This window comes from Triticum urartu, chromosome 3A, assembly GCF_056163025.1.
Source record: "Triticum urartu cultivar PI428250 chromosome 3A, HENAU_Tu73, whole genome shotgun sequence".
Lineage (NCBI taxonomy): Eukaryota > Viridiplantae > Streptophyta > Magnoliopsida > Poales > Poaceae > Triticum > Triticum urartu.
The window spans coordinates 711,805,253-711,830,562 of record NC_141875.1 but is presented as its reverse complement, the minus strand read 5'-3'; the positions used below and the strand labels follow the sequence as shown (position 1 = coordinate 711,830,562).

Below are 25,310 nucleotides of genomic sequence, written 5' to 3'. Positions count from 1 at the left end.
GCCCTATTTAAAGTGAATGTGGTTGTCTCTAATGCCTAACCCATAAACTATCGTGGTAATTTAATAAGAGACATCATGGTATGCATCATATCCAATAGGGTGCAGTTATGATGTTTGGACACACCATCATACTATGGTGTTTCAGGCTATATTAGTTGTGAAACAATTTCCACAATGTCTTAATTCTGTGCCAAACTCGTAATTCAGATATTCATCTCTATGATCATATCATAGATATTTTATCCTCTTGTCAGGATGAACTTTCAACTTCACCCTGAAATTACTTGAACCTTTCAATAATTCAGACTCGTGATTCATCAAGTAAATATACTAAACATCTACTCAAATCATGTGTGAAGTAAGAACATAACGATATCCACTACACGCCTCAGCACTCATTGGACTATACACATCAAAATGTATTACTTCCAACAAGTTGCTTCCTAGTTCCATTTCACTGAAACGAGACTTTCAGTCATCTTGCCCATGTGGTATGATTTGCATGTCTCAAGTGATTCAAAATCAAGTGAGTCCAAACGGTCCATTTGCATGGAGTTTCTTCATGCATATACACCAATAGACATGGTTCGCATGTCTCAAACTTTTCAACACGAGTGAGCCCAAAGATCCATCAACATGGAGTTTCTTCATGCGCTTTATACCGATATGACTTACGTGGCAGTGCCACAAGTAGGTGATACTATCATTACTATCTTATATCTTTTGGCATGAACATGTGTATCACTACGATCGAGATTCAATAAACCATTCATTTTAGGTGCAAGACCATTGAAGGTATTATTCAGAGTAACCATTATTCTCCTTAAATGAATAACCGTATTGTGATTGACATAATCCAATCATGTCTATGCTCAACGCAAACACCAATCTCGATGATAGAGGGAGCGTGCGATGCTTGATCACATCAAGCTTGGGAAAAACTTCCAACACATATCGCCAGCTCACCTTTAGCTAGTCTCCGTTTACTCTGCAGCCTTTTATTTCGAGTTTACTAACACTTAGCAGCCGAACCGGTATCTAATACCATGGTGCTACTAGCAGTACTAGTAAAGTACACATTAACACTATGTATATCCAATATACTTCTATCGACCTTGCCAGCCTTCTCATCTACCAAGTATCTAGGGTAATTCTGCTGAAGTGGTTGTTCCCCTTATTAAGAAGCACTTAGTCTCGGGTTTGGGTTCAACCTTGGGTTTCTTCACTAGAGCAGCAGCTATTTTGCCGTTTCATGAAGTATCCCTTCTTGCCCTTACCCTTCTTGAAACTAGTGTTTTCACCAACCATCAACAATTGATGCTCCTTCTTGATTTCTACCTTTGTGGTGTCAAACATCGCGAATATCTCAAGGATCATCATATATGTCCCTGATATATCATAGTTCATCATGAAGCTCTAGCAGCTTGGTGGTAATGACTTCGGAGAAACATCACTATCTCATCTGGAAGATTAACTCCCACTCGATTCAAATGATTGTTGTACTCAGACAATCTGAGCACAAGCTCAACAATTGAGCTTTTCTCCCTTAGTTTGCAGGCTAAGAAAATCGTCGGAGGTCTTATACCTCTTGACGTGGGCACGAGCCTGAAATCCCAATTTCAGCCCTCGAAACATCTCATATGTTTCACGACGTTTCAAAACGTCTTCGGTGCCTCAACTCTAAACCGTTTAACTGAACTATCACGTAGTTATCAAAATGTGTATGTCAGATGTTCTCAACATCCACAGACGACGTTCGAGGTTCAGCACACTGAGCGGTGCATTAAGGACATCAGCCTTCTATGAAGCAACGAGGACAATCCTCAGTTTACGGACCTAGTGTGCATAATTGCTACTATCAACTTTCAACTAAATTTTCTCCAGGAACATATCTAAACAGTAGAACTAAAGCGCGAGCTATGACATAATTTGCAAAATCCTTTTGACTATGTTCAGGATAAACAAGTTCATCTTATGAACTCCCACTCAGATAGACATCCCTCTAGTCATCTAAGTGATTACATGATCCGAGTCAACTAGGCCGTGTCCGATCATCACGTGAGACGGACTAGTCATCATCGGTGAACATCTTTATGTTGGTCGTATCTACCATACGACTCATGCTCGACCTTTCGGTCTCTTGTGTTCTGAGGCCATGTCTGTACATTCTAGGCTCGTCAACACCCATTGTATTCGAACGTAAGAATCTATCACACCCGATCATCACGTGGCGCTTCGAAACGACGAACTTCCGCAACGGTGCACAGTTAGGGGGAACACTTTCTTGAAATTTTAATGAGGGATCATCTTATTTACTACCGTCGTTCTAAGCAAATAAGATGCAAAAACATGATAAACATCACATACAATCAAAAAGTGACATGATATGGCCAATATCATTTTGCTCCTTTTGATCTCCATCTTCGGGGCTCCATGTTCATCATCGTCACCGGCATGACACCATGATCTCCATCATCGTGTCTTCATGAAGTTGTCTCGCCAAGTATTACTTCTACTACTATAGCTAACGGTTAGCAATAAAGTAAAGTAATTACATGACGTTTATATTGACACGCAGGTCATAAATAAATTAAGACAACTCCTATGGCTCCTGCCAGTTGTCATACTCATCGACATGCAAGTCGTGATTCCTATTAAAAGAACATGATCATCTCATACATCACATATATCATTCATCACATCCTTTGGCCATATCACATCACAAAACACTTGCTGCAAAAACAAGTTAGACGTCCTCTAATTGTTGTTGCAAGTTTTTACGTGGCTGCTATAGCTAGCTAGCAAGAACGTTTCTTACCTACGCCAAAACCACAACATGAATTGCCAATTTCTATTTACCCTTCATAAGGACCCTGTTCATCGAATCCGATCCGACTAAAGTGGGAGAGACAGACACCTGCCAGCCACCTTATGCAACTAGTGCATGTCAGTCGGTGGAACCGGTCTCACGTAAGCGTACGTGTAAGGTTGGTCCGGGCCGCTTCATCCCACAATGCCGCCGAATCAAGATAAGACTAGTAACGGCAAGTAAATTGACAAAATCGACGCCCACAACTACTTTGTGTTCTACTCGTGCATAGTAACTACGCATAGACCTAGCTCATGATGCCACTGTTGGGGAACGTAGCAGAAATTCAAAAATTTCCTACGTGTCACCAAGATCTATCTATGGAGAAACCAGCAACGAGGGGAAGGAGAGTGCATCTACATACCCTTGTAGATCGCTAAGCGGAAGGGTTCAAGAGAACGGGGTTGAAGGAGTCGTACTCGTCGTGATCCAAATCACTAGAGATCCTAGTGCCAAACGGACGGCACCTCCGCGTTCAACACACGTACAGCCCGGTGACGTCTCCAACGCCTTGATCCAGCAAGGGGAGAAGGAGAGGTTGGGGAAGACTCCATCTAGCAGCAGCACGACGGCGTGGTGGTGGTGGAGGAGCGTGGTACTCCAGTAGGGCTTCGCTAAGCACCGCAAGAGACGAGGAGGGAGAGGGGTAGGGCTGCGCCAAGAAGGAGATTGAATCGTGTCTCTGGCAGCCCAAAACCTCAAGTATATATAGGGGGAGGGGAGGGGCTGCGCCCCCACCTAGGTTTCCACCCCTAGGGGTGGCGGCCAGCCCTAGATCCTATCTAAGGGGGGCAGCCAAGGGGGGAGAGAGGGGGCGCACCACTAGGTGGGCCTTAGGCCCATCTGAGCCTAGGGTTTGCCCCCTTCCACTCTCCCTTGCGCCTTGGGCGTTGGTGGGGGGGCGCACCAGCCCACCTGGGGCTGGTCCCCTCCCACACTTGGCCCATGCAGCCCTCCGGGGCTGGTGGCCCCACTTGGTGGACCCCCGGGACCCTCCCGGTGGTCCCGGTACGTTACCGATAAAACCCGAAACTTTTCCGGTGACCAAAACAGGACTTCCCATATATAAATCTTTACCTCCGGACCATTCCGAAACTCCTCGTGACGTCCGGGATCTCATCTGGGACTCCGAACAACATTTGGTAACCACGTATATCTATTCCCTATAACCCTAGCGTCATCGAACCTTAAGTGTGTAGACCCTACGTGTTCGGGAGTCATGCAGACATGGCCGAGATAACTCTCCGGCCAATAACCAACAGCGGGATCTGGATACCCATGTTGGCTCCCGCATGTTCCATGATGATCTCATCGGATGAACCACGATGTCGAGGATTCAATCAATCCCGTATACAGTTCCCTTTGTCTAGTGGTACGATACTTGCCCGAGATTCGATCGTCGGTATCCCGATACCTTGTTCAATCTCGTTACCAGCAAGTCTCTTTACTCGTTCCGTAACACATCATCCCGTGATCAACTCCTTGGTCACATTGTGCACATTATGATGATGTCCTACCGAGTGGGCCTAGAGATACCTCTCCGTTTACACGGAGTGACAAATCCCAGTCTCGATTCGTGCCAACCCAACAGACACTTTCGGAGATACCTGTAGTGTACCTTTATAGCCACCCAGTTACGTTGTGACGTTTGGCACACCCAAAGTATTCCTACGGTATCCGGGAGTTGCACAATCTCATGGTCTAAGGAAATGATACTTGACATTAGAAAAGCTTTAGCATGCGAACTACGCGATCTTGTGCTATGCTTAGAATTGGGTCTTGTCCATCACATCATTCTTCTAGCGATGTGATCCCATTATCAATGACATCCAATGTCCATGGTCAGGAAACCGTAACCATCTATTGATCAACGAGCTAGTCAACTAGAGGCTTACCAGGGACATGGTGTTGTCTATGTATCCACACATGTATCTGAGTTTCCTATCAATACAATTCTAGCATGGATAATAAACGATTATCATGAACAAGGAAATATAATAATAACTAATTTATTATTGCCTCTAGGGCATATTTCCAACAGATTTCATTGTGTACCTTGTGGATGACACACCCAGGACTATTTCAGAAGCCTATGCATCTCCTGATGCTGACTACTAGAAGGAAGCTGTACGTAGCGAGATGGATTCCATCTTAGCTAACGGTACCTGGGAGATCACTGACCGTCCTTATGGGTGCAAACTTGTAGGATGTAAGTGGGTGTTCAAGAAGAAGCTTAGACCTGATGGTACGATTGAAAAGTACAAGGCACGGCTTGTGGCCAAGGGTTATACCCAGAAAGAAGGTGAAGACTTCTTTGATACTTACTCACCCGTGGCTAGACTGACCACAATTCGGGTGCTACTATCACTGGCTGCCTCACATGGTCTTCTCGTTCATCAAATGGACATTAAGACGGCTTTCCTCAATGGAGAGTTGAAGGAGGAAATTTACATGGATCAGCCAGATGGTTTTGTAGTACCTGGTCAGGAAGGAAAGGCGTGCAAGTTATTAAAGTCTTTATATGGCCTTAAACAAGCTCCTAAGGAGTGGCATGAGAAGTTCAAAAGAACATTAACTACTGTCGGCTTTGTAGTAAACGATGGTGACAAGTGCGTGTACTATCGCTATGGTGGGGGCGAGGGAGTTATTCTTTCTCTGTATGTCGACGACATATTGATCTTTGGAACCAAACTTGATTTAATCAAGGAGGTTAAGGATTTCTTATCTCGCTGTTTTGAGATGAAGGATCTAGGAGTAGCTGATGTTATCTTAAACATCAAGCTGTTGAGAGATGAGAATGGTGGGATCACACTGCTTCAGTCTCATTATGTGGAAAAGGTCTTGAGTCATTTTGGGTATAGCGACTGCACGCCTTCTCCAACTCCATATGATGCTAGTGTGTTGCTTCGAAAGAATCGACGGATTGCTAGAGATCAACTGAGGTATTCTCAGATTATTGGCTCGCTTATGTATTTGGCGAGTGCCACGAGGCCTGACATCTCTTTTACTGTGAGCAAGCTGAGTCGGTTTGTGTCAAAACTGGGAGATGATCATTGGCATGCGCTTGAGAGAGTTATGTGCTATTTGAAAGGCACCGCGAGCTATGGGATTCACTACACCGGGTATCCAAGGGTACTGGAGGGTTATAGTGACTCAAACTGGATATCTGATGCTGATGAGATTAAGGCCACAAGTGGTTATGTTTTTACAGTTGGTGGTGGCGCTGTTTCCTGGATGTCTTGCAAGCATACCATCTTAACGAGGTCAACTATGGAAGCAGAACTCACAGCATTAGACACTGCCACTGTTGAAGCAGAGTGACTTCGTGAACTCTTGATGGACTTACCTATGGTTGAAAAACCAATACCCCCTATCCTGATGAACTGTGATAATCAAACTGTGATCGTCAAGATAAACAGTTCTAAGGACAATAAGTCCTCAAGGCATGTGAAGAGGAGACTAAAATCTGTCAGAAAATTGAGGAACTCCGGAGTTATTACGTTGGATTATATCCAAACGTCGAAAAACTTGGTAGATCCCTTCACAAAGGGTCTATCACATAATGTGATAGATAATGCATCGATGGAGATGGGTTTGAGACCTACCGCATGAGTTGTCCATAGTGGTAACCCACTCTATGTGATCGGAGATCCCGTGAAGTAGAAGTGGGAGACAAGCTGTTGGTCAGCTGGGAGGAGAGTATCCCTATATTAATTATCCCACTCCGTGAAGATGCAATACTCTTCTGATCTGCATGGTAGGTTGATACTTATCTTAATGTATTCCAAGTGGCTTATTCGGGTAAGCAAAGATGTTGTCCTGCAGAACATCTTCTGAGGAACACACCTATATGAATTTGACTGTTAACGTCGCAGTCTGTGAGAATTGGGTGTTCTCTAATAAATTCATGAAAGGCCCTGGAGTATGACGTATACGCTCCACCCGCGGGGAAGCCTTGCGGCAGCCCAGTATCGGTCAAGAATTTGTGTGAAACTAGTTTCACAGAAAACTTGTAGTTCAAGGCATAGTCCACTATTCAAGTTGTGATCTAGTGTAGCATAAATTTCTAAGTGGAAGTTCAACTTCACAGTCTCCACTAAGCACCGATATATAAAACAATGTTTTGAAACTAAATGATGAGATGTGCCAATGAGACTTTGTAGGGGATTGTTGGAATTTTGCTAGTAGGCCTTTGGCCCAAAGCCTAACTAAAATTCTGAAATTCTCTTGGCCCATTCATGCACACATGTGAGTGGAGTGAGTGAGGCTAAAGTTTAGTCCCACCCCGGAAGTTGAGAGAGAGTTGCACCTCTTTATAAGGTGAGCTCTTCTACCACTTGTATGAGCATGAGAAGAGAAGACCTACACGCGCGCTCCTCCTCCTCGCTCGTCACGACGCGCCGCGGGTTGCGGGATTGAGCCGAGCCGAGGACAGAGCTATGCACGTTGTCTATATTTTTGTTGCTCGGGAAAATTAATGAGTCATTAATAATAATTAACGGACACATTAATTACTGAACCGTTTCCGATTCTTTTGGATCGTGACGACTCGGACGTGGGGTTTATTCCCACGACCTACCCGGCCCGCACTATATAGTCAAGCAGATGTCTACCCTAGCCGCCGTCGCTCGTATGGTTTCTCACCACCGTTCCAGATCATTGCGCCGCCAAGAAAGTCTTCTCCATCCCTCCTTCCGGCGTGCACCGCGAGAAGGGACAGCAGGCCTCCGGAACCCCGCCTCTCGTGATCCTGTACGGGAGAGGGGCGATCAGGTTTTTGGGGAGCACACTCGCGCGACTGCTGGCAGCGACGACTTCGCGAACGACGACTTCTTTCCCGACCTCGGCAACCTCGTCCTCGACGACATGGGTGACAACGTCAACGCCGGCGGTGTTGCTCCCGCTGCACCGTATGTGATTCTATCCTTCCTGTTCAAGATCGTGGTAGAATTCATGTTTCTAGTATGTTCCCTAGATGTGATCTGTTTATCAGCTATGCTAGTTCACATGATTAGTTTAATCTCTGTTGCTGTAGTCATGATTTATCTTCTGTTTATTCGGATTAAATCTCGTAGTAATTTGCTCATATTTCCAACACATACTCATTAAAATAGGGGAGTGTGATGAAATCTTCTCCCGTCGCACATGCATTTGTGCTGGTAATACCTAACCTAATGTATGATATTTGTCGTAGATCAACCGTCCGAGTGGTGGAACCAAAGTATAAACAACTACACTTACAACTATGCAACAAAAGAACAACATGTCATTAAGCACCAACGACAGAGGGCATCAGGAAGGCGCGTGACTCTGGAGCTACAACACTGGATGAAAAGATAAAACAGAGAGGAATGCAACTAGTCTTCATACAATGTGCAATGCAAACACTCTAGTAAATAGTCTGTTCGAACATGCATGTCCATAACAACTAGTGTTCGTCACTTTTTAAGGGCAAGGTAGCACCATAGCAGCACAACATTTGAAATTCAACAAGTACTAGAGATCCCTCAGCAGAGCCACTTTTGGATAGGCAGTCAGGAGAATCTGAGCAAGGCTCAAAGGACCTTCATGAATGGTCTCACTTTTCATAAAAGGAATTAGTATACTTTGAGGATCACGCACCTTGAGACCGGTGATGCATTCTTTCTTGCTGTTGCTGAGGTCATACCGGACATACATGGTATCACCCCTGAATCTACGAGAGTACTTGTATATGCAGTTGCCCTCAATCGATGGAAGCTTATCTGCATCAACTGACAAGCACTTGTTGAAACAAAGGAAGAGTGCCCAGCTGCCGATACTTTCGATTGGTTCAAGTACCTTCCGCTCGACATCAACGCTGAAAACGCTTAAAGTTTCCGGTTCATCCTGAACCAGCAGCAGTTTACCAGCAGATTCCACGAGATAAATACAGCCATCCTGCAAATGAGTTTCTACTATCCGTTTGGCATACCAGTGGCTGCCGCTCCAGACAATCTTGAATAAAGTTGCTGCAGAGTTGAGAAAGTAAACATGGCCTGCATAGGTGATCATGCTTTTAAGGTAGAAGAGACCATCATCTTCGCATAGTGCATCTTGGAACTGCATCGCACACAACTGGCTTGTTGGATCAGCACTGCAAACAGCATGGCCGTCTTGCTCTAGATTATAATACGCCGGGATGTCGTCGTATATCCTATGGTACATGCCAGCACGATACTGGAAAAAGAAGATGAGCGTTGGTTCACAGCCGGTGACTGCAGCCAGCACATTAGGTTCCCGAGGTATCGGCGCCGCAAAGCAGAGCATGTCGCCCGTCAACGGGTTGAGGACACGAGCGGCATGCGGGCGCTCCCTGTCCCCGAGGATGAGGAGACCATCGGATGCACCGACGAAGATGTAGTCGCGGAGCAGAGGTAGGCCAAGGCGGCGGATGCGCCCGGTGGAGACGTTGAGGAAGAGGGGTCCCTCCTCGAGCACGACCCACTGCCGCGGGCGGAAGCGGAGGTCGGCCACTGCGGCCAGTGGAGATGGCTTGGCGACGGCGGACCGCCAGCTGGGGCAGACGGCCCTGAGGTCCATGTACGAATCGACGCCGCTGGTGGCCAGCAGGCAGTCGCCGACGCGACGGATCAGGTCCGGCTGAAGCGACGCCCATTCCGCCATAGTGGATCGATGGCCTCTCGCTGCCCACCTCCCCGCTCTCCAGGTCAGTGATCTAGAACGGCGCGGGGTGGCGGCTTTGCGGCAAGAAACAGGTGTTGTGGTGGCGACGGACAGATCCCCCTCGCTCTACTGAGGAAGAAACTGTGCCGGGGGATGGAGTGGGACAAGGGGGAGGAGGACGCCAAGGGCCAAGGGCGGTAATGGAGGGGCGAATTTGGGGGAGAAAGGAGGGAGGGAGGGCGGCGGCCGGAGCAAGGGCAACCAAGCTCCGCAATGAGTGGTCGATTGGGCTGGGTCACGTCCCCTTTGGATGGGCTTTTATTATTATTATTTTGAGAATCCATTGGTTGTGCTATTTTAGGCACGTCAAAAATTATTCTATTTTGAGAATTCAAACGGGTCATGCCATGCCGGCTCGCATGCCCAGCCTCCAAGCCAGGCACGGCTCAAGATGTGCCACATGCCGGACACGGCCCTTTAAGCCCGTGCCGTGCCTGGCCTATGGCGGGTCATGCCGGCGTGCTCGCGGGCTGGCCTAGTTGGCCCGACCCGTTTTGCCAGCTATAACCCCCCGCACACCCCATTGTGTATAAGTGGGCCGGCCCAGATAATTCATATCCGGTTTTGGGAAGGTTCTACAACCTTCCCTAACCGGCTTTTCTTTCTTTTCCAATTTTTCTATCCTTTTTTCAATTTTTTATATGTTTTTTTCTTTTTCATTTCATTTTGTCGTTTAAAGATATCGTAAAGTTTCGTTGTCCGTTCCGTCATGGACCATATCTATATTTTTACGGGCTAGAGAAGAGCTATCGTCATCATCAAACAAAGAAGCCAAGGACTGCTCAAAAGAGACGTATAAAAAGTAAAGTAGGCGATTTCACCCAGAAGCCTATTGAACTACTACCTCCGTCTTGGTTTATTGGTCCTCATTATATTTTGTGTCAAAATATCATCTTAAATTTAACTAACAAAATATTAATGCATGTCATAAAAAATAATATCCTTAGATACTATATTCAAATACGAATCCAACGATAATCCAACGATATATTTTTTATGACATGCAACTGATGTTTTTAAAGTTAGATCTATGATCAAAGTTTAGCACAAAATACGAACGGGACTAATAAACCAGGACGGAGGTAGTAGCTCCCACGCATGGATCTGCATTGTGTGCTTTCGCCGGGGCGAGAGTGAAAAAGAAATGCACTAAGAGTTCCAGATTCACTCCGTGTAGATTGGCTGAACACGCAAAGCCTCCCACTGGCAGGCGATCGTGTTTTTCTCAGGATTTCTCGCAGATGAAACCGATACTGACACATCTACTAAATCATCTTAACAACCTTGCGGGGTTGCGCACAAGCCGAGTGACGTAGGTGCACAAGAGTACTTGCGCGCAAGCCGTGTGACGTAGCAGCCGAGTGACGATGATGAACGGCATAGTCATGAGGGCGTCCGTGGGTGATAGGTGCGTGCAGCGGGACGCGTACCTGGAGGAGCTGGATGAAGGAAATATGCCCTAGAGGCAATAATAAAGTTATTATTTATTTCCTTATATCATGATAAATGTTTATTATTCATACTAGAATTGTATTAATCGGAAACATAATACATGTGTGAATACATAGACAAATAGAGTGTCACTAGTATGCCTCTACTTGACTAGCTCGTTAATCAAAGATGGTTATGTTTCCTAACCATGAACAAAGAGTTGTTATTTGATTAACGAGGTCACATCATTAGTTGAATGATCTGATTGATATGACCCATTCCATTAGCTTAGCACCCGATCGTTTAGTATGTTGTTATTGCTTTCTTCATGACTTATACATGTTCCTATGACTATGAGATTATGCAACTCCCGTTTGCCGGAGGAACACTTTGTGTGCTACCAAACGTCCCAACGTTAATGGGTGATTATAAAGGAGCTCTACAGGTGTCTCCAATGGTAGATGTTGGGTTGGCGTATTTCGAGATTAGGATTTGTCACTCCGATTGTCAGAGAGGTATCTCTGGGCCCTCTCGGTAATGCACATCACATAAGCCTTGCAAGCATTGCAACTAATGAGTTAGTTGCGGGATGATGTATTACGGAACGAGTAAAGAGACTTGCCAGTAATGAGATTGAACTAGGTATTGGATACCGACGATCGAATCTCGGGCAAGTAACATACCGATGACAAAGGGAACAACGTATGTTGTTATGCGGTCTGACCGATAAAGATCTTCGTAGAATATGTAGGAACCAATATGGGCATCCAGGTCCCGCTATTGGTTATTGACCGGAAATGTGTCTCAGTCATGTCTACATTGTTCCCGAACCGTAGGGTCCGCACGCTTAACGTTACGATGACAGTTATTATGAGTTTATGCATTTTGATGTACCGAAGGTTGTTCGGAGTCCCGGATGTGATCACGGACATGGTGAGGAGTCTTGAAATGGTCGAGACATAAAGATTGATATATTGGAAGCCTATGTTTGGATATCGGAAGTGTTCCGGGTGAAATCGGGATTTTACCGGAGTACCGGGAGGTTACCGGAACCCCCCGGGAACCAAATGGGCCTTAGTGGGCTTTAGTGGAAAGGTGAAAGGGGCAGCCCAAGGTGGGCTATGCGCCTCCCCCTCCCCTAGTCCTATTAGGACTAGGAGAGGTGGCCGGCCCCCTTCTCTCTCTCCCCACTCGAGGATTCCTATTCCAACTACGATTGGGGGGGGGGGGAGTCCTACTCCCGGTAGGAGTAGGACTCCTCCTGCGCCTCCATAGGGCTGGCCGCACCCCTCCCCCTTGGCTCCTTTATATACGGAGGCAGGGGGCACCTCTAGACACACAAGTTGATCCTTGAGATCGTTCCTTAGCCGTGTGCGGTGCCCCTGCCACCATATTCCACCTCGATCATATTGTAGCGGTGCTTAGGCGAAGCCCTGCGACGGTAGAACATCAAGATCGTCACCACGCCGTCGTGCTGACGGAACTCTTCCCCGACGCTTTGCTGGATCGGAGCCCGGGGATCGTCATCGAGCTGTACGTGTGCTAAGAAATCGGAGGTGCCGGAGTAACGGTGCTTGGATCGGTCGGATCGGGAAAACGTACGACTGCTTCCTCTACGTTGTGTGATCGCTTCCGCAGTCGGTCTGCGTGGGTACGTAGACAACACTCTCCCCTCTCGTTGCTGTGCATCACCATGAGCTTGCGTGTGCGTAGGAAATTTTTTGAAATTACTATGTTCCCCAACAGTGGCATCCGAGCCTAGGTTTTATAGTTTGATGTTATATGCACGAGTAGAACACAAGTGAGTTGTGGGCGATATAAGTCATACTGCCTACCAGCATGTCATACTTTGGTTCGGCGGTATTGTTGGACGAGACGACCCGGACCAACCTTACGTGTACGCTTACGCGAGACCGGTTCCCCCGACGTGCTTTGCACACAGGTGGCTTGCGGGCGACTGTCTCTCCAACTTTAGTTGAACCAAGTGTGGCTACGCCCGGTCCTTGCGAAGGTTAAAACGGAGTCTATTTGACAAACTATCGTTGTGGTTTTGATGCGTAGGTGAGATTGGTTCTTGCTTAAGCCCGTAGCAGCCACGTAAAACTTGCAACAACAAAGTAGAGGACGTCTAACTTGTTTTTGCAGGGCATGTTGTGATGTGATATGGTCATGGCATGATGCTGAATTTTATTGTATGAGATGATCATGTTTTGTAACCGAGTTATCGGCAACTGGCAGGAGCCATATGGTTGTCGCTTTATTGTATGCAATGCAATCGCGATGTAATGCTTTACTTTATCACTAAGCGGTAGCGATAGTCGTGGAAGCATAAGATTGGCGAGACGACAACGATGCTACGATGGAGATCAAGGTGTCGCGCCGGTGACGATGGTGATCATGACGGTGCTTCGGAGATGGAGGTCACAGGCACAAGATGATGATGGCCATATCATATCACTTATATTGATTGCATGTGATGTTTATCTTTTTATGCATCTTATCTTGCTTTGATTGACGGTAGCATTATAAGATGATCTCTCACTAAATTATCAAGAAGTGTTCTCCCTGAGTATGCACCGTTGCCAAAGTTCGTCGTGCCCAGACACCACGTGATGATCGGGTGTGATAAGCTCTACGTCCATCTACAACGGGTGCAAGCCAGTTTTGCACACGCAGAATACTCAGGTTAAACTTGACGAGCCTAGCATATGCAGATATGGCCTCGGAACACGGAGACCGAAAGGTCGAGCGTGAATCATATAGTAGATATGATCAACATAACGATGTTCACCATTGAAAACTACTCCATCTCACGTGATGATCGGTTATGGTTTAGTTGATTTGGATCACGTGATCATTTAGAGGATTAGAGGGATGTCTATCTAAGTGGGAGTTCTTAAATAATTTGATTAATTGAACTTAAACTTATCATGAACTTAGTACCTGATAGTATCTTGCTTGTTTATGTTGATTGTAGATAGATGGCTCGTGCTGTTGTTCCGTTGAATTTTAATGCGTTCCTTGAGAAAGCAAAGTTGAAAGATGATGGTAGCAATTACACGGACTGGGTCCGTAACTTGAGGATTATCCTCATTGCTGCACAGAAGAATTACGTCCTGGAAGCACCGCTGGGTGCCAGGCCTGCTGCTGGAGCAACACCAGATGTTATGAACGTCTGGCAGAGCAAAGCTGATGACTACTCGATAGTTCAGTGTGCCATGCTTTACGGCTTAGAATCGGGACTTCAACGATGTTTTGAACGTCATGGAGCATATGAGATGTTCCAGGAGTTGAAGTTAATATTTCAAGCAAATGCCCGGATTGAGAGATATGAAGTCTCCAATAAGTTCTATAGCTGCAAGATGGAGGAGAACAGTTCTGTCAGTGAGCATATACTCAAAATGTCTGGGTATAATAATCACTTGATTCAATTGGGAGTTAATCTTCTAGATGATTGCGTCATTGACAGAATTCTCCAATCACTGCCACCAAGCTACAAGAGCTTCGTGATGAACTATAATATGCAAGGGATGAACAAGACTATTCCCGAGCTCTTCGCAATGCTGAAAGCTGCGGAGGTAGAAATCAAGAAGGAGCATCAAGTGTTGATGGTTAACAAGACCACTAGTTTCAAGAAAAAGGGCAAAGGGAAGAAGAAGGGAAACTTCAAGAAGAACGGCAAGCAAGTTGCTGCTCAAGAGAAGAAACCCAAGTCTGGACCTAAGCCTGAAACTGAGTGCTTCTACTGCAAGCAGACTGGTCACTGGAAGTGGAACTGCCCCAAGTATTTGGCGGATAAGAAGGATGGCAAGGTGAACAAAGGTATATGTGATATACATGTTATTGATGTGTACCTTACTAGAGCTCGCAGTAGCACCTGGGTATTTGATACTGGTTCTGTTGCTAATATTTGCAACTCGAAACAGGGACTACGGAATAAGCGGACACTAGCAAAGGACGAGGTGACGATGCGCGTGGGAAACGGTTCCAAAGTCGATGTGATCGCGGTCGGCACGCTACCTCTACATCTACCTTCGAGATTAATATTAGACCTAAATAATTGTTATTTGGTGCCAGCGTTGAGCATGAACATTATATCTGGATCTTGTTTAATGCGAGACGGTTATTCATTTAAATCAGAGAATAATGGTTGTTCTATTTATATGAGTAATATCTTTTATGGTCATGCACCTTTGAAGAGTGGTCTATTTTTGATGAATCTCGATAGTAGTGATACACATATTCATAATGTTGAAGCCAAAAAATGCAGAGTTGATAATGAAAGTGCAACTTATTTGTGGCACTGTCGTTTAGGTCATATCGGTGTAAAGCGCATGAAGAAACTCCATACTGATGGACTTTTGGAACCACTTGATTATGAATCACTTGGTACTTGCGAACCGTGCCTCATGGGCAAGATGACTAAAACACCGTTCTCCGTACTGTGGAGAGAGCAACAGATTTGTTGGAAATCATACATACCGATGTGTGTGGTCCGATGAATATTGAGGCTCGTGGCGGATATCGTTATTTTCTCACCTTCACAGATGACTTAAGCAGATATGGGTATATCTACTTAATGAAACACAAGTCTGAAACATTTGAAAAGTTCAAAGAATTTCAGAGTGAAGTTGAAAATCATCGTAACAAGAAAATAAAGTTTCTACGATCTGATCGTGGAGGAGAATATTTGAGTTACGAGTTTGGTGTACATTTGAAAAATTGTGGAATAGTTTCGCAACTCACGCCACCCGGAACACCACAGCGTAATGGTGTGTCCGAACGTCGTAATCGTACTTTACTAGATATGGTGCGATCTATGATGTCTCTTACTGATTTACCGCTATCGTTTTGGGGTTATGCTTTAGAGACGGCCGCATTCACATTAAATAGGGCACCATCAAAATCCGTTGAGACGACGCCTTATGAACTATGGTTTGGCAAGAAACCAAAGTTGTCGTTTCTTAAAGTTTGGGGCTGCGATGCTTATGTGAAAAAGCTTCAACCTGATAAGCTCGAACCCAAATCGGAGAAATGTGTCTTCATAGGATACCCAAAGGAGACTGTTGGGTACACCTTCTATCACAGATCCGAAGGCAAGACATTCGTTGCTAAGAATGGATCCTTTTTAGAGAAGGAGTTTCTCTCGAAAGAAGTGAGTGGGAGGAAAGTAGAACTTGACGAGGTAACTGTACCTGCTCCCTTATTGGAAAGTAGTACATCACAGAAAACTGTTTCTGCGACGCCTATACCAATTAGTGAGGAAGCTAATGATGATGATCATGAAACTTCAGGACAAGATACTACTGAACCTCGTAGATCAACCAGAGCGAGATCCGCACCAGAGTCGTACGGTAATCCTGTTCTGGAAATCATGCTACTAGATCATGATGAACCTACGAACTATGAAGAAGCGATGGTGAGCCCAGATTCCGCAAAATGGCTTGAAGCCATGAAATCTGAGATGGGATCCATGTATGAGAACAAAGTATGGACTTTGGTTGACTTGCCCGATGATCGGCAAGCGATTGAGAATAAATGGATCTTCAAGAAGAAGACTGACGCTGACGGTAATGTTACTGTCTACAAAGCTCGACTTGTCGTGAAAGGTTTTCGACAAGTTCAAGGGGTTGACTACAATGAGACCTTCTCACCCGTAGCGATGCTTAAGTCTGTCTGAATCATGTTAGCAATTGCCGCATTTTATGATTATGAAATTTGGCAAATGGATGTCAAAACTGCATTCCTGAATGGATTTCTGGAAGAGGGGTTGTATATGATGCAACCGGAAGGTTTTGTCGATCCAAAGAGAGCTAACAAAGTGTGCAAGCTCCAGCGATCCATTTATGGACTGGTGCAAGCCTCTCGGAGTTGGAATAAACGCTTTGATAGTGTGATCAAAGCATTTGGTTTTATACAGACTTTCGGAGAAGCCTGTATTTACAAGAAAGTGAGTGGGAGCTCTGTAGCATTTCTGATATTATATGTGGATGACATATTACTGATTGGAAATGATATAGAATTTCTGGATAGCATAAAGGGATACTTGAATAAGAGTTTTTCAACGAAAGACCTCGGTGAAGCTGCTTACATATTAGGCATAAAGATCTATAGAGATAGATCAAGACGCTTAATTGGACTTTCACAAAGCACATACCTTGACAAGATTTTGAAGAAGTTCAAAATGGATCAAGCAAAGAAAGGGTTCTTGCCTGTGTTACAAGGTGTGAAGTTGAGTCAGACTCAATGCCCGACCACTGCAGAAGATAGAGAGAAAATGAAAGATGTTCCCTATGCTTCAGCCATAGGCTCTATCATGTATGCAATGCTGTGTACCAGACCTGATGTGTGCCTTGCTATAAGTTTAGCAGGGAGGTACCAAAGTAATCCAGGAGTGGATCACTGGACAGCGGTCAAGAACATTCTGAAATACCTGAAAAGGACTAAGGATATGTTTCTCGTATATGGAGGTGACAAGGAGCTCACCGTAAGAGGTTACGTTGATGCAAGCTTTGACACTGATCCGGACGATTCTAAATCGCAAACCGGATATGTGTTTACATCAAACGGTGGAGCTGTCAGTTGGTGCAGTTCTAAACAAAGCGTCATAGCGGGATCTACATGTGAAGCGGAGTACATAGCTGCTTCGGAAGCAGCGAACGAAGGAGTCTGGATGAAGGAGTTCATATCCGATCTAGGTGTCATACCTAGTGCATCGGGTCCAATGAAAATCTTTTGTGATAATACTGGTGCAATTGCCTTGGCAAAGGAATCCAGATTTCACAAAAGGACCAAGCACATCAAGAGACGCTTCAATTCCATCCTGGATCTAGTCCAGGTGGGAGACATAGAGATTTGCAAGATACATACGGATCTGAATGTTGCATACCCGTTGACTAAGCCTCTTCCACGAGCAAAACATGATCAGCACCAAGACTCCATGGGTGTTAGAATCATTACAGTGTAATCTAGATTATTGACTCTAGTGCAAGTGGGAGACTGAAGGAAATATGCCCTAGAGGCAATAATAAAGTTATTATTTATTTCCTTATATCATGATAAATGTTTATTATTCATACTAGAATTGTATTAATCGGAAACATAATACATGTGTGAATACATAGACAAACAGAGTGTCACTAGTATGCCTCTACTTGACTAGCTCGTTAATCAAAGATGGTTATGTTTCCTAACCATGAACAAAGAGTTGTTATTTGATTAACGAGGTCACATCATTAGTTGAATGATCTGATTGACATGACCCATTCCATTAGCTTAGCACCCGATCGTTTAGTATGTTGCTATTGCTTTCTTCATGACTTATACATGTTCCTATGACTATGAGATTATGCAACTCCCGTTTGCCGGAGGAACACTTTGTGTGCTACCAAACGTCACAACGTTAATGGGTGATTATAAAGGAGCTCTACAGGTGTCTCCAATGGTAGATGTTGGGTTGGCGTATTTCGAGATTAGGATTTGTCACTCCGATTGTCGGAGAGGTATCTCTGGGCCCTCTCGGTAATGCACATCACATAAGCCTTGCAAGCATTGCAACTAATGAGTTAGTTGCGGGATGATGTATTACGGAACGAGTAAAGAGACTTGCCAGTAACGAGATTGAACTAGGTATTGGTTACCGACGATCGAATCTCCGGCAAGTAACATACCGATGACAAAGGGAACAACATATGTTGTTATGCGATCTGACCGATAAAGATCTTCGTAGAATATGTAGGAACCAATATGGGCATTCAGGTCCCGCTATTGGTTATTGACCGGAGATGTGTCTCAGTCATGTCTACATTGTTCTCGAACCGTAGGGTCCGCACGCTTAACGTTACGATGATAGTTATTATGAGTTTATGCATTTTGATGTACCGAAGGTTGTTCGAAGTCCCGGATGTGATCACGGACATTACGAGGAGTCTCGAAATGGTCGAGACATAAAGATTGATATATTGGAAGCCTATGTTTGGATATCGGAAGTGTTCCGGGTGAAATCGGGATTTTACCGCAGTACCGGGAGGTTACCGGAACCCCCGGAAACCAAATGGGCCTTAGTGGGTTTTAGTGGAAAGGTGAAAGGGGCAGCCCAAGGTGGGCTATGCGCCTCCCCCCTCCCCTAGTCCTATTAGGACTAGGAGAGGTGGTCGGCCCCCTTCTCTCTCTCCCCACTCGAGGATTCCTATTCCAACTAGGATTGGGGGGGGGGACTCCTACTCCCGGTAGGAGTAGGACTCCTCCTGCGCCTCCATAGGGCTGGCCGCACCCCTCCCCCTTGGCTCCTTTATATACGGAGGCAGGGGGCACCTCTAGACACACAAGTTGATCCTTGAGATCGTTCCTTAGCCGTGTGCGGTGCCCCCTGCCACCATATTCCACCTTGATCATATTGTAGCGGTACTTAGGCGAAGCCCTGCGACGGTAGAACATCAAGATCGTCACCACGCCTTCGTGCTGACGGAACTCTTCCCCGACGCTTTGCTGGATCGGAGCCCGGGGATCGTCATCGAGCTGTACGTGTGCTAAGAACTCGGAGGTGCCGGAGTAACGGTGGTTGGATCGGTCGGATCGGGAAAACGTACGACTACTTCCTCTACGTTGTGTGATCGCTTCCGTAGTCGGTCTGCGTGGGTACGTAGACAACACTCTCCCCTCTCGTTGCTGTGCATCACCATGATCTTGCGTGTGCGTAGATTTTTTTTTGAAATTACTACGTTCCCCAACACTGGACATGCTGTTGGACCTCATGTCCGGATTTAACCTCATCGACCTGTTCGAGGCGTCGCGTCTCACCCGGGCGATCGGTGGCCAGCCTCTCAGGGCGACGTGGGAGCTGCACCGGAGGATCCACTCCATCATGGACGCGATGATCAACAATCACAGAACGGCTATGGAGGGCGAGGAGGACAATGATGCCAGACGTGAGAAGAGGGGGGGCATACTCACCACTCTGCTCCAGTTCCAGAGGGACGACGGGATTGGCGTGGTCGCCCTCACCCATGAAAACATCAGCGGCGTCCTCTTTGTGAGTCACCAGTCACCACTAACTACCCAAGACAATTGTTTAAAATTGGACCCCGTTATCTGGCGACCGTCCACTGGGAGGGGTGGCATTTGCAAACATTTTGATGGAGTTTTAGTTGGTCGGGGTGGCAGTTTCTTCATAAGAGCATGGCACTTTCTGGAGTGAAGGCTCAAAACTGCTATCCTCCCAGAAAATTCCATGTTGTTCTAAAGAAAATGTCACTCCCAATAGAACTAAAACTGCCAGGAAAATCATTCGAAATGCATTTCTCTCCCATTGAACGGTCGCCAGTTATGTTTTCCATTAAAATTCCAGTAGTGGAATTTTTTGGCAAGAGATGATATAACAAAAAAATGGCACCAGATTATTTTGGGATCTTATAGGAATTTCGGAAAATATTTTGGTTTGCGATGAAAATGTAATTAATTCAGATGAATTTTTCCTAATGTAAAATTTGGCTTAATATTAGGTTAATATGGTGCAAAATTTGAATGTTACAAATATTCCAATACCCACCATAATTAACATAACTTTTACTAAAATTTTGAACCCTCCTAGCTACAACATTTTGCTTTCTACATGATATTTCAGTCTCACATATTTCCGTGTGTGTCAGCAGGATCTTTTCATTGCAGGATCAGAGACTACAGCCACTACAACAATCTGGGCAATGTCTGAGTTGATGAGGAGCCCACACATAATGGCCGCCGCACAATCTGAAGTTCGCCGAGTCCTCCACGACAAGACCGAGGTGAATGAGGCCGACAATGATGGCCGGCTCCACTACCTACAGATGGTCATCAAGGAGACCTTCAGGTTGCATCCACCGGTGCCATTGCTCATGCTGAGGCTTTGCACTGAGCAAACAATGGTCATGGGCTATGATATTCCACGGGGCACCACTGTGTTCGTGAATGTGTCAGCTATCGGTAGGGATGAGAAGAGCTGGACTGACGCGAGCGAGTTCATCCCCAAGAGGTTTGACAGTGAAAAGGTTGATTATGGTGGTATGGACTTCAGGTTCCTCCTAGGTGGGGCTGGACGGAGAATGTGCCCCGGTATGATGTTTGGAGTGTCAAACATCGAAATGGCTCTTGCGAGCCTTCTCTATCACTTTGACTGGAAGCTTCCCGATGGTGGGAACCCGGAGAAGCTTGATATGAGTGAAGTGTATGGGATCATGGTTCGTCGTACGACCGAGCTTGTGTTGGAAGCTACTGTTTTTGTGCCTTAATTTGTTTTTTCTATGTTGCCATGTCAATTTTCCAATGGGTGCGTCCTATAGCGAAGGTCGAGAGAGTATACTATTACGTAACTAATATGTCTTATACTGTAATTTGTGTTAATGCCTGAGTGCTACTTTGTATTTAGCAATTAAGGTCATTTTATTATGTCCCTATACGTCTAAAGATATCCCATGTTTATATTCGTGGATCTGTTAAAGAGATACAAAATGGGTTAGAAAACAAATACCCCCCCCCCCCCCCCCCCCCAAATTTTTTTGCATGCATCCCCGTTTCTATTTGAGTTTGGTATTAATTTCTCCATTGTTGAACTTACGTAGATATGCGCATGGGCAATTTTCATTCATGTATTTTTTATGATCCATTGAACCACTTCTACTCTATCAATCACGGAGACGGCTGCCAGGCGCCACCATTGTCTTGATGGCGAGGAGTGGTCGCTTAGCGCTCCGCCAACGCCGATCGCGGCAAGGCCGCCGCCAGGGCTCCGAAGGCAAAGTCGGTAGTGGACCCGGCGTCACTCGGCACCGCACAGCAGGAGGTACCGAGCGGTTTCTGCGCGAGCGGCAGGCAGCCACCGGACAAGGCTGTCGTGGCCCTTCGGCGCCACGACGACGATGAGGACACCGATAGCGGTGCGGCAAGGCACGGCGGCCACGCTTATGAGGTGGTCGTACGGTATAGGGTTTAGGTGGTTTTGCAAGTTTTTTGTTAAGCGGTTGAAATGTCGACCTTTTTATGTAAATTATAACTGAACTTGAATAAATTATGAAGTGTTTGAAAGAATTTTGTCCAGTTAGTTTGAATTATTGTTGAAATGTATGCGGGCAGCGTTGGAAGGCGGCCTCCCTGCATCATGTTTCTCTTAAGCCCCTGGGAAGTCAAGATTACGTGCTACCTTTGTGCGCTAATGTTTCTCTCTTCTAGCGATTATTTTTCTTATATCAAAGTGTCAAACTTCAATCTATTTTGCACTGTTGTATTCTACATGATGAACTCTACAAATAGACAGGCAAACTCCTACGAGAGCATATAATTAACATCCATGTACTTGAAATATGTACGGTGATGAATAAAATACTGAGTTCTCATAAATATTTCCGTGTTTGACATCTATTTTGTTATCGAAACACTGAACATATGTGTTTAATAAAAAAAGAAAAATACATGGACATAGACATAGCCACGTTCATACAGGTAGCGATAATACTTGTGGCCCATCTCACACGCTCATGGCTGCGTTAACTGTAGCCTGCTGTTTAAGGATAAGTGTATGCATCAAATTAAGAACCAGTCCTTGGACATAGCCACGTATAGCGATGTAGCCACTGAGCTTAGAGTTGGACTGCTTCTCTATGCTGATGTTCACCAAAGCATCCTCGCCAAACACACTCTTGGCGTAGAGATTGGCAGCAACAAACCCACAGTCCCCATCAAGCGCAGACAATGGTGTTAGGCAGTTCATGTTTGTTGACTTGATTATAAAGTTCACAAATGCCTTCTCATCATGAAGCACGGTATTGACCTTCACCTTAGCTTTCCACGGACACTCCGCCCACATCTTCCGGAAAGCTACATCAGTGCATGTGGCAGGTGTCATGTAATCCGCAATGCTAATGCTCATATCTTTTAGGATCACCTCTGAAGGCCCCATTTCATCAGAAGTCTCATAAATGATGCGGGTCATTATAATTCCAACATTTGATGAAGAGACCTTGATGTTGGCCTGGATTTGCTTGCTTGCGTTAGGAGCCACGGTGTACTTCGGAGAGCGCTCAAGTACTGCATTTTTAAATGCTGTTGCAAACTCCAAACACAAGTTGTGCATTGTTTCTTTTGTCCGGTTTATCACTGTAATATCAAGTACAGTATCATAGTACTGATTAACGGTAACAAATCCTTCAGCATACAAAGGATCACTGAACCCTGTCAATTGAATAGGGCGGTTCAATTTATTTGCATCATCTGCATCCTTGAATTCACCAGTTACAGCCTTTAAATCATCTTGGAACTCATCTTCCAACTCAATAAGTTGGCCCATTCCGCTCCTGCTGCCCAGGTGGTAGAAATCAATGGAATCATCAGTATGTGCATGGGCATTCTGTGCCTCGACCTTCATCTTGTCATTCTTCTTCCTGGATTGCTTCTCAGCAAGCATCTTTGTGAAGCTCTGGCGGCATGACAGGAACCAAACCTTCCTTGCATGATCATAATCAGTGCTACAAAGCAACCTAACGCAGAAAACAATTCTGTCATATGAGTCATTGTCAATAGGGTGGGGAAGGTAAGAGGACTTCCCCAGCTGCAGCATGGACACCATGATCAGCAAAGACTCTGCTGATGCCTTGTTTGCTTCAACCTCCTCCAGCCTCAGCACAAGCTTGGTCAACGTACACGCAACAACGGCGGCCAAGTGAAAATCACCTGACATAATGAGAAATCTGAGACTATGCGTGCAATCCAACAACCCACTAGTAGGAGTGCAATCAAAAATAGATTCATCGCTGTTCTCAGAGACATCATTGAAGGGCTGATCTCCAAGTGTGCGCATAATGGTAGAGATGGCTCTCCGGACCTCAGATAGCGAAAACGAGTACTCCCCAAGGATCCAGAGAGCACATGAACAGATGAAGGAATCCTGGATAAAACTTAACAAGTCAACCAGCCTCACTATCACGGACACACGCAGCAAAGGGTCGGTCCCGATGACGTCACACACAAACATAATGACATCCGAGGCTGAAGGAATGTCACCACCATACACAAGGAAATCCAGGAGGACGTGCATCACCAATCCAGCCACACTTGGGTACTCTACGGCACAGGCATGTATCGCCTGCACCAGCATCAGGTAGTATTCATAGGCCATCTCGTGCATACTATCCATTGTCTCAAAAACCTCCTTCTTGAGGTATAAAACGACCTTCTCCACAATCTGCGCGGTGATCAAACCAAGCACCAAATTCAGAGCCTTGCCTCTGTCATCCAGCTGATCAGCATCAGCTCTGGCAAGCAAGTGCAGGATGTCCATGACAAAAGAGACCATCATATAATGGTGTGAGGTGCACAGCTCGTGCAGGCTGTCCAAGATAACAAGCCTCACCTTCTTGTCACTTTGTGAGTTGAGCAGCCGGAAGTAGGCTTCCACAGCAGCGCGGATCAAGGTCGGTGCACGGGAGACAGACAAGAGCGTGCGTGCGCAGTCATATACTACAACAGCATCAGTTGTGCCAGTGGAGATGAGGGACATGATGATCTCAATGTACGTGGTTCTGAAGCGAGGAGAGTAGGCTTTGCGAACGAAATCGAGGGCGGCCATCTGGAGGGCATTGGGCCACTCGGCGTCGCGGGCAGCGTTGCTGAGCAAGTAAGCGTTCGCATGATCCGGCGAGCAGTCGCAGAGCATGAGGAACGCGTTCCTCCGTGCACTTGGGTCCTGCTCCATGGCGAGAGCACGATCCACAAGGTAAGGCGCGTTTGGAATGAGCTGCTCGCCACAAGGCAGGCGGAAGATCACAGAGATTGCGGAGAGCGCGTGTCGGCGGACCAAAGGGTGCGGGTGCTCGAGATTGGTGATGATGGCGGGCACAATCGGCTGGAGCAGCTCCGGCTCGCGGAGCCGGCAGAGGAACCGCAGCGTGACGCCGCGGATGTATTCGTTGGGGTGCTGGAGGTTGTTGCGGAGGTGGTGGGAGAGGAGGATCATCTCCGGGATGACCTTGCCGGAGGCTTAGTCCCGCTTGTCCACAACCTCGAGGTACACGAGGAGGAGCCTCTGGATGATGTGTTCCTTGGAGGGGAGGACGCAGCGGACGACGGTGACAAGGAGGTCGGGGACCGTGTCGCCGTTGAGGTGGAGCATGACCGCGCGCTTCAGAGCGTCGACCTTTGCGCCGACGTCGCTCCCATGGAGGCCAGCCTTGAGCTCCTCGGCCGCCCGGTGGGGGCTCTTGTCCAAGAACGGCAGCAGGAGGGTGCACGGCGACTCCTCGCTCATGGTCGGTGGTCGCTGCGCCAGATCCCGATCTGA

At 46.2% G+C, this 25,310-nt stretch overlaps 2 protein-coding genes and 1 pseudogene across 2 annotated transcripts; 1 reads left to right on the top strand and 2 right to left on the bottom strand.

The window, feature by feature from the left end:
* Positions 1-8,142: 8,142 nt before the first annotated feature.
* On the bottom strand, positions 8,143-9,691 carry LOC147982010 (uncharacterized). The gene has a single exon (XM_087517258.1). The coding sequence runs from the start codon at positions 9,512-9,514 to the stop codon at positions 8,366-8,368; it is 1,149 nt and encodes a 382-aa protein (XP_087373384.1). The 5' UTR covers positions 9,515-9,691; the 3' UTR covers positions 8,143-8,365.
* On the top strand, positions 9,668-21,270 carry LOC125549375 (desmethyl-deoxy-podophyllotoxin synthase-like). The gene is made up of 4 exons (XM_087516172.1): positions 9,668-9,711; positions 10,932-11,021; positions 19,745-20,036; positions 20,656-21,270. Exons 1-4 carry the CDS (start codon positions 9,668-9,670, stop codon positions 21,268-21,270), a joined length of 1,041 nt encoding a protein of 346 aa, XP_087372298.1.
* Positions 21,271-22,614: 1,344 nt separating this feature from the next.
* LOC125549374 (coatomer subunit beta-1 pseudogene) lies at positions 22,615-24,986 on the bottom strand (annotated as a pseudogene).
* Between the last annotated feature and the right edge of the window lie 324 nt (positions 24,987-25,310).

Bases quoted from the DNA above. Each gene is read 5' to 3' on its own strand.
- LOC147982010 (XM_087517258.1), bottom strand. From the start codon at position 9,514: ATGGCGGAATGGGCGTCGCTTCAGCCGGACCTGATCCGTCGCGTCGGC.
- LOC125549375 (XM_087516172.1), top strand. From the start codon at position 9,668: ATGGAGTGGGACAAGGGGGAGGAGGACGCCAAGGGCCAAGGGCG. The intron at 9,712-10,931 runs GTAATGGAGGGG...GTGACGTAGCAG, and splicing joins GACGCCAAGGGCCAAGGGCG to CCGAGTGACGATGATGAACG. The intron at 11,022-19,744 runs AGGAAATATGCC...AACACTGGACAT, and splicing joins TACCTGGAGGAGCTGGATGA to GCTGTTGGACCTCATGTCCG.